General features: G+C 26.5%; 2 protein-coding genes across 2 annotated transcripts; one reads left to right on the top strand and one right to left on the bottom strand.

Moving 5' to 3' along the window:
• Positions 1–691: 691 nt before the first annotated feature.
• OCT59_026740 (uncharacterized protein) lies at positions 692–2,008 on the top strand (the record flags this gene model as incomplete). Its single annotated transcript, XM_066143402.1, has 7 exons — positions 692–702; positions 798–896; positions 985–991; positions 1,652–1,671; positions 1,757–1,787; positions 1,884–1,893; positions 1,986–2,008. 7 exons carry the CDS (start codon positions 692–694, stop codon positions 2,006–2,008), a joined length of 201 nt encoding a protein of 66 aa, XP_065992926.1.
• A 776-nt stretch (positions 2,009–2,784) lies between these two features.
• Positions 2,785–3,730, bottom strand: OCT59_026739 (uncharacterized protein; the record flags this gene model as incomplete). The annotated part of the gene is made up of 6 exons (XM_066143401.1): positions 2,785–2,909; positions 3,013–3,061; positions 3,152–3,286; positions 3,380–3,447; positions 3,547–3,592; positions 3,659–3,730. The coding sequence occupies 6 exons, from the start codon at positions 3,728–3,730 to the stop codon at positions 2,785–2,787; spliced, it is 495 nt and encodes a 164-aa protein (XP_065992925.1).
• Between the last annotated feature and the right edge of the window lie 5,589 nt (positions 3,731–9,319).

Below are 9,319 nucleotides of genomic sequence, written 5' to 3'. Positions count from 1 at the left end.
TAGATAAGTAAGGTAACCATTATTATCATTAAAGTCTTCAGAGTGCTTTTGGCATGGGTGGTGATCAGAAGGAGGTGCATTCAGGTCGGGATTGATTGTTGTAACTAAAGATCATTATTTTTCATGTTTTCCCAATCGATTTCTGGTGCTTCTTTTCGCTTGGCAATGCTATGAACATGAATTGCCACTCAAATCGATACCACCAGTCAACTAATCCCTATTTAGGAATTAACATTAACACTTTCTCAAACAAAAAAACTTTAAATCGCTTTTCAAAGAACCATGCAGCAATATGGAGATTATTTATGAGATCTTTACGTCGGCGCCTGGCAGCTTCCTGGACTGTTTCTGTGTTTACAGAATTTTCTCATTATGCATTAGATTATGTAAGTCTTGCCAATGCATATCTGCGCTAAATGTAAAGAAAATCATTCTCTGAGACCTTGTCTAATTCAGCTCTACGACGCATCCAATATTGAATAGTATCACGCAATCCTTCATCATACCGTAATACTTTGCTATGTGAGTATCGTTTTGCATTAAATCTAGTATCGTCCACTGTGAGTTGCCCTTCCTCTAAATTTGTCGACCTTCTGATGATGCTCTGCGTTTCATTAATGAATTTAGGGCAAAGTAGCGCCATCGTCGATGACGAGCAAATCGACCATCTTTAAGTGAAACAAAAAAAGGAATGGAAATTGGGTAACCAGTTATAAAATTTCCAGTATTTTTATTTTAACCGAAAGCTTGTGATTTATTCAACGTTGATGATTTATCAGTAGAAAATTCATTTTTAGATCATTCGATATATTAATAAAACAACAATTAGAACCTGTCTGGTATCGTGTCAGCTCAAAAACTAAGTTGATAGTTAATGATTTAACTACTCTAAGAAAGTATGTATTTGATTAAGTTTTTTCGTTAATTTCTTTTTTGGAGTTCTTTTTTTTTTGAGTTTAACTGGATCAACTTTTAATATTATAGTTACTTGGTTAGTTATGATTGCGTATCATTTAATAGTTTTTTAGAAACCATTATTACAAGTCAAACTCCCATTTCTGCTTTATCACAACAACAATAATCTCCTTGGTTATCTTTGGATGCTGGAAATACGATTTTTAGTGTAATTATATTCATAGATATATTTTTTACAAAGTTTACGTTTGACTGTTTATACAAATTTATCGGGGTTTACTTTATTTAGGTGCGAAAAGACGTGTATTCGTTCGTACATCAACTACAAATCCTACAGATAATACTCTAAAAAAATTCCTATCCGACATATCCGACATCAAAATTACCTCAGGGTATACAAACTTCAGAAATGGAATTTATTGGCAGAAATATTACGAGAGATCGAATCAGATATAACAAGTCACGCTACTGAAACTTCAAGAACTTCTTCCGAAGGAGGAGATTTAAGTCATTTAAACAATACTATATTGATAATGGAAAATGAAAGGGAATGTTCACTTCATCAAATAATGGTTCATCAACTTCTTGTTATGACGATGAATTTGATGTGGAAGCGTTTTCTACTTATTTTGGATTGTTGGGCTTGAGAAATTTAATTATTATTAGACCTGTTAATGGTGAAGAAGACGAGAGAGTATTACACCCAAATATATTATTATTTATCATTCTGACCAAGCTTTTGTTAGAAGTGTTGAAGTAAGTTTCTTTTAGTCGAGAAGTTAACAGTAATTAGATTTTACTTTATATTCAAAAGGTTAAGATTATTGTTTTTGAATAATAGGTATATTGAACTTTATATCCTGATTTACCATGTAAAGTGTTTTTTATGATGTATGAAAATTCTATCGAAGAGCAAAAATATTTAAGTGTGATACGTTAAGAAAAGGATGCATTTGAAAATTAATTAGAGAAAAAAGTGTAAATATAAGATATATTTCGGTTTTACGATTCCTTTTTGACAAGGATTAGATGAGAATGACTTATGTTCTGTATTTATGATTATTTATTAGATCATGGTTATTTCTTTGGGTAGACCTTTAAGAATAATTAAACAATCAAGATGAATCCTTGAATATTAATACACGTATAGCAGGTGGCAGAATTACACAACAAATTAAAAAATGATATTAATTTATATTTTGGTTTGTTATTAAACAACTTTTTTAATCTCTTACATTTTTCTTGAATATATATGCGAACACAATTAGATTATAATAGATGTAATCGAATGGATGACGAATAAAAATAAAAAAAAAACCATAGTATATGAAAATCCAGAACTCTTTGCAAAAAAATTTATCGACTTCAAATAAATTTGAGGTATTAAACATTTAATATCATGGAAAATCCGGCAATGACAGGAAAGGCGACGAGAAATCTTAAATGATGCAATTAGATTATAGTGGCTGATAATTGAAATTACCGGAACATTCATATCCGTAAGCGTATCATCCACATTTAAAGATACGCACTGCCATCACCTCAAAAATTTTAATATTGTTTAATTAAAAATCTTCATTTATAATTTGTAATAATAAAAAATATAGAATAAATTCATTATTAAATTTATTAAATTTCTAATTTACTAAATTAATTGAGCGACTTGTCCCATATACACCTATAAATTACCTTCATTCATGTTTTTCACCTTTCATACATAAAAACGAAATTGTATTGGGCTACAAAATTTTCCACCTCATTTCTTTCTTGTAAGATAAAATATTTCATCAACTATAAGCATTCGGCAAGCCATTTATGATATAGAAAAAAGCAATTAGAAAGAAGTAATTCGATTGCTTTTCTTTAAATCTATGAACATTTGATTGAATTTCCATTCACATTTCTCCCAGGTTGTAGTTCAGGTATAGAATCGTTCGCGAGATATCTCCTTTCATCAATATTGTCCTTTACAGTGTAACAAGAATTTGTGGAATCTGTTCATAAATGATGACCAAGAAGAGAGAATATATAAATAAATATATATATGTGTAAGCACATTTATAATTTAAATAATCCGTTAATTATAATATTATTTACCAGTATAAATTTTTACATAATCTTCAGGTGTATTAGGGACAGTGTCTCTCTACAATTTACCAAATAAGAGGAGCACAAATGTTTCTTGGTTCTGTATGAAACGGGGAATGTCCACTAGATATTTCCCATAATAATACACCGACACCATAAGTATCGCATATTTATTGGGAAAATATCCATGTGGACAAGGATTGGGCGTTTCCACAATCCTTCTGGACGAACCAAGATTTGCTAATTTAATATTTTGATGACTTAGCATCATAATATTGGAGTGCTATTATTAGATGCAATAAATAACATACATTAAAATTATAATATAATAACAATACAAAATAAGAAATAGGAATGCAAAATAAACGAACTTTACCAAATCACGGTGCACAATTCCTTCATTATGTAGGACATTAAGAGTACCGCTATCAGCGTATTCCATTACTAACGAAATTTTATTAAAAAAAAATTATTTTAGGTCTCACAAAGGGTAATTATATATACTATATATTTATATCAAAATATTTAAAGCATTCATTATACCTCTTATAGTGCCGTAAAAATAAATAATATTTTTATAAGAATTTATCTAAAACATGAATAGAAATGTTTTAAGAATACGTTAAAATAAAAATAACAAATGTATAATAGTTACTTCTTCAACAATTTTCTTTAGAGTAATAAATTTATTAAAGTCTCTCCTTTCTGCTCGATAAACTTTTGCCATATTTCTAGAACCAATTCTTTTAAAATTAAGTTTCTAAAAAATAAACCACCTGAGCGTAATTATATGTAGATTATCGATTATCTTGTTTCTGATTTGTTGATTGATATAATATAAAAAATGGGTGTTGGTATATGAGTTTATAATTGTGCCACAAGAAATATATTAGTATGATGCTTACCTATCAGGCTATCATTAAATTTTATATATATATATATATATAAAAGGTATAATATCAATATCCTAGTGGGTTTACTTGATTCTAGCATGATCCAAGTGATAAATTTATCAATAATTCTAAAAATATTATATCTTAGAAGTTAAAATTATACATTATTTAGTGTTTCAGAATTGGTTGTCTGTTCCCTTTTTTTAAAAAAAAGGATCAAAGAAAAATAATCAAAAATAATAAGTTTTAGATAAAATTATTTCAAGAAAAGAATTTATACATATAAATAATTGTTCCAAAATTTTGAAATCTCATCGTAATTTATAATATCATTATTCTGATCATTCAGGTTTTTTGATCAAAAATCTATTAACCAATCCTAACATATAATCAAAATCAAAATTAAATATTATGATCACAGTTGACCTTAATTACCTTATTTTCATATAATAATAAAATATTTTTCTTTTTTAAAATAGCAATAAGTAATATTATAAAGATATAGTAAACTTTTAATTTTTAAAAATGCATATTAAAACTTTACTAAGCTTAAAAAAAGTGATTAAAATAATACCACATTTTTGTTCAAAAAGTTTAGGTTGTTAATTAGATCACACAATTTCATCAGCCAATAATTATCAATTCAAACAGAATTGAATAGACCTGTTATTATTACATTGATTGTCAATACTTAAAATTAAAATATTTATAATTTATCATTAAAATCACCACTATACTACAAATACATTAAATTTAATTATTAATAAGTTTATAGTAGTATCATATAGAGTAAAAAATTTTGGCTTTAATGGGCTTTGATAAGCTGATAATATATGCTTTTATCAGGTTGCTTCTCAATATTCAGTTGTAGATATTAACTAACTAAATGCACATGCAGCTATACCAAGATTCTGATTTTGATTTCAAATTTACTATATTTTTAAGCTTTAATGGACTTTGATATAAGCCTTTTGTCAGCTAAATGAAACATATAGTTATATTAATTAATGCTTTAATTTCAATTTACTATATTTCTAAACTTTATAAGTTTAGGTTTATTGGAATATTAATTATTGGGTATTGCTAAATATCACCAGTGGTGATCGTCACCATACCACTTAATTCTGGCCGAAAATTATAATTTTAGCTAGAGTTAAAAAACATATTGTAAATTTTTTTTCAAAAATTTCAATTTAAATAATAATTAATAAATGTGTACTAAAACAAACCTGAGTAGATACTAATCACACTAAAATTTTGAAAATTTGACTCAAAAAATCTTTTTTAAAACAAAAAATTGTATTTTGCTTATAAAATCAAACTTTCCTATTTTTCTCAAAAACTATCTAAACAACAGCCTTTATAATCTAAGGCAAACTTGTTCTACCCATAAATTTACATATAGTAATAATATTTATATTATAATTAGAATAATATCTTAGTCAAAAATTTTTGAAAATTCAAAAAATATTTTATATGTAGTGACGATCACCACTGGTGATATTTAGCAATACCCTTAATTATTTTAACTAAACCTTGCAACATAAATTTTTTGATATTTTCTGTATACTAATAAGCTATTTTATCATTTAAATATGCATATATATGGCTATGTATTGGCTATTCCAATTAATTTTAGCTTTGATTTTAAAATTACTTTATTTATAAACTTAGATAAGTTTACTTGATAGACTTTATTAGGTTCGATTTCATCATGTATAAATTGTTCAATATTCTCTGAATCAGATGCTACACTATTTTATCAGTTAAATGTGCACATGACTATCCTAACAAAAAGAGATATTCAAAAATTGTAACAAGATAACATCTAAAAAATATCTAAATTGTTCAAAAATATACTGAAATATAAAAGATTCTGGACATCACAAAAGACTTTAAATAACATTTGATTCATTAAAGTTAGAAACATAAAATATTGCAATTAAATGCATTTTTATATAATATGAATTAAATAATTAAATATAAAATTTATAATATTTTCTTTTCTATTAAACCTAGAAAGATGAAATATAATTCATTAGATTTGTCTTGTTAAAGTATATTGATTGTATTTATTATTTTTATATCTTTATGATTAATAGAAGTTATTTGCATTTTAGTGATTTTACTGTTTTTAGACATTTAATGAATTAATGAATCATAGTAAATTAAATTCTAGTCAAAATAATGTGATTTAATGGTTATTTGTTAGAAGTATTCAGATATTTTTGGCAGGTGGGTGTAGAATATATTATAATATAATACTATGAAACATTAATAAATTTACAGTATTTTTGTCTTTAAAATATTTGTAACAAATCAAAAAAATTTATTCCAATTATTAAATATTAAGCTCATTTGTTAAACAAAATATTAAGAGGTGATCTGCTATATGAAGTAATATGAAGAAATAAGAATATTATATGGATTTTATCTGTTATTAGATTTTATTGGTTCCCATCAACAAAGGTATATTTGACTCTTGTGAAACTTAATATGATTACAGTAACTCCTAAAAATAATATGGTACCTTTGAGAAAAAGAAAATGATTTCTACTGTAACAAAAAAAAAACATATTTACGAAATATTTTAAATATTTGGTATTTACAGGTATTACTGTATAACAGATAAGGTTGACGCCTCAACTGTTTTTCCAAATGGTAAAAAATATAGGGTTGCGGTTGCGAATTGCGGGTTGCGATTAATAAGATCTAGTTGCGGCCACATCTCTAAATTAACCGATGAAAAAAAAATATATATATATATATAATAGTGCATTTATAAAAAATAACCTGTTATTTCCTAAAACCGTCAGTGATAAGCCTGATAAGATTGCTTATCCCGGGGCTTGGAAATAATTTGACGGCGAGATTGTTGTTGTAGAAGAATCAATTAAATAAATCTTTTAAAAATTTGTTACAATAACGCTCTTTATTATCAAAAAAAATATATATATATTTTTAAATACTATCTATATATCAATAAAATCAAGATTACAAAGATTAAACTAAAAACAAATAGGTTAATCAATCCATCAGAATTTTATTTGTTACATCAATAATGAAACTTGATCAATGATTCATATAAAATTTTACATCAATAAACCAGCACTTGACCTAGTAAACAAATAAAAAATGTTATTGTTTCCAGTTATAGTAATAACATATATATATAAGAATATGACGAAGTAATACTCTTTATTATTAAAGAAAAAAAATCCATTATTCCGCAAAAATAATTGCACTAGTAATATATTTTCAGATATCCGACGTAAACATTCTTCAATATTTTTCAATACAAAAAAATAAAAATCAAAAAATATTAATTTTCAAATAAGATTTTTTTTTTTCATCTTGTCCTACATTCACGGCAAAACATTCTGGTTCTGAATGCAACGAAGCCTAGGTATACTATTTATTATAAGACTAGCTCTTTTATTCATGGGTACATATCCGTTGTCCGAATCCGGCTGATAAATAATAGGATCTTCGAAAGCCTAATAAATTCTGTAAAAGGAATAAAGATGTGAATACACTGCATTTTTGTGTCGTTATCCGTTATCAAATTTTATACGGAAAATACGGAAATTGTTTTCATAATCATTCCTATATCAGGCGCTTTGCCACATATAAATATTAAAGCCAAAAAAGTAAAGCCACAGTTACAAAATTGCAATGATTTTTTCAGGCGCAAACATCCGACGATAATTATTACTTTATTAAAAAATGCTTACGTGAACTTATAATACACTCATGGAACTCCTTTCAAAAAAATTTATCTTCAAATTTTCATGATATCCAATAAGATTTGTTAAATTTTGGTTAAATTTTTAAACTTAAAGGTAATTTTTGTGCCTGCAATTTTATCCGTCTACCCGTTACCTGATGCACCAAATTCCGGGTTGCCATTTTTGATTTGGGCAATATTAAGTTGGTATTATTTCAGTGGTTTACTATTCCAATGGCTTATTCAAATTAATTTTTCCACTTTTATCAAATTCCTTTTTGTTAAATTAATTCCGTTAAAAAATGCGCATTTCTGATGTCTGGGGCTTTGATTTTTTTAGATATATAATGGAAGTCCATTCGTGGTTTCTTCCTAGCATTTATTTGCTTTTCCTTAAAATATTCAGTACGGATATTTTTTATTTACAAAATATGAAAGAAATGAAAGAAAAACTTTTAACAACAAGTACTATCCACACCAATCTGTAGTATTGGCACAAATCGACCAATCTGTAGTATTGGCACAAATCGACCAATCTGTAGTATTGGCACAAATCGGCCAATCGTAGTATTGGCACAAATCGTGTCTCTTCTTTATATATGAAAATCTTCTCTTTTATATTGTTATAGAAATAATTTTCCAATTAAGCAATTCCATTATTCGTTAGTAAACACTGGCTTTGTTTGATAGGGCCGCATAACCGGTCTATTTCATTTGAAGATGTCAAAGACTTTGCCAATATTCTAAACGACACAATAATCTATTGAATGATCATTTTGGAGACGATCGAGATGTGACACTGGTGACGATTAATATCACATGACTCGATTTTGTTAGAACACCATGTATAAAATAGCTCGTATTGTTGAAGATGAAGAATCCCCATGCTCGAGACTAGAAATCCACGATGGCTTCATGACCAGATAGAAGTTAGATCAGATTTAAAATCCGGTTTCCTTCGATTCGGATTAAATCCGAATATCGAAATAAATCCGGATGGAACGAAGAACTGGATTTATTTTTTAAAATTCTCTAATGTAGGAGAAATTATGTATCAATTCTTAGATTTCTAAAATTTTTCTTAATCAGCATAAATGTAAAATATTATTATTATGTAAACTTTCTCTTTTTTGAATTTTAAAAGAAATATAATAGAGGTATAATTGTATAAATCATAATATAGTAAAAATAGTCGAAGCTTATTTTTTGATTTCATTTTAAAATAATTAAAGATTTGCAAATAAAGATAGGGTTTTAATAAATTAAAAATATTTAAAATTTTTATTTCTTGCTTCAATATTTACGTGAACTCGTATGATTGACTTACATATTAAAGTTCTTTTAGGTTTAATATAATCAAATGTCAGAATATCAGATGTACATACCGGTAATTCATATTCAAAATCACTAATGTATCACAAATGTTCAAAAATACGGTATTCTTTTTACTCTTTTTAGATTTTCGACGGAATATGTATGAAACATTTATCTACATTGAGCTTTTACACGTTTTAAATTAAGAAATTTAATTAAATTAGTTGACTATTGTAAAATAATCAATTAGAAACATTTAATATTCCTATCGCTCGATGATACCTGATACTATACGTAAGTGATTTATTTCATATTATGTAATACATATCATACATATCTTAACAATATACATGGGAGGTATCCTTTAATTTTATTACAATAT

The sequence above is a fragment of the Rhizophagus irregularis genome, chromosome 6 (genome assembly GCF_026210795.1).
Source record: "Rhizophagus irregularis chromosome 6, complete sequence".
NCBI lineage: Eukaryota > Fungi > Glomeromycota > Glomeromycetes > Glomerales > Glomeraceae > Rhizophagus > Rhizophagus irregularis.
This window is presented reverse-complemented; position numbering and strand designations above follow the sequence as displayed.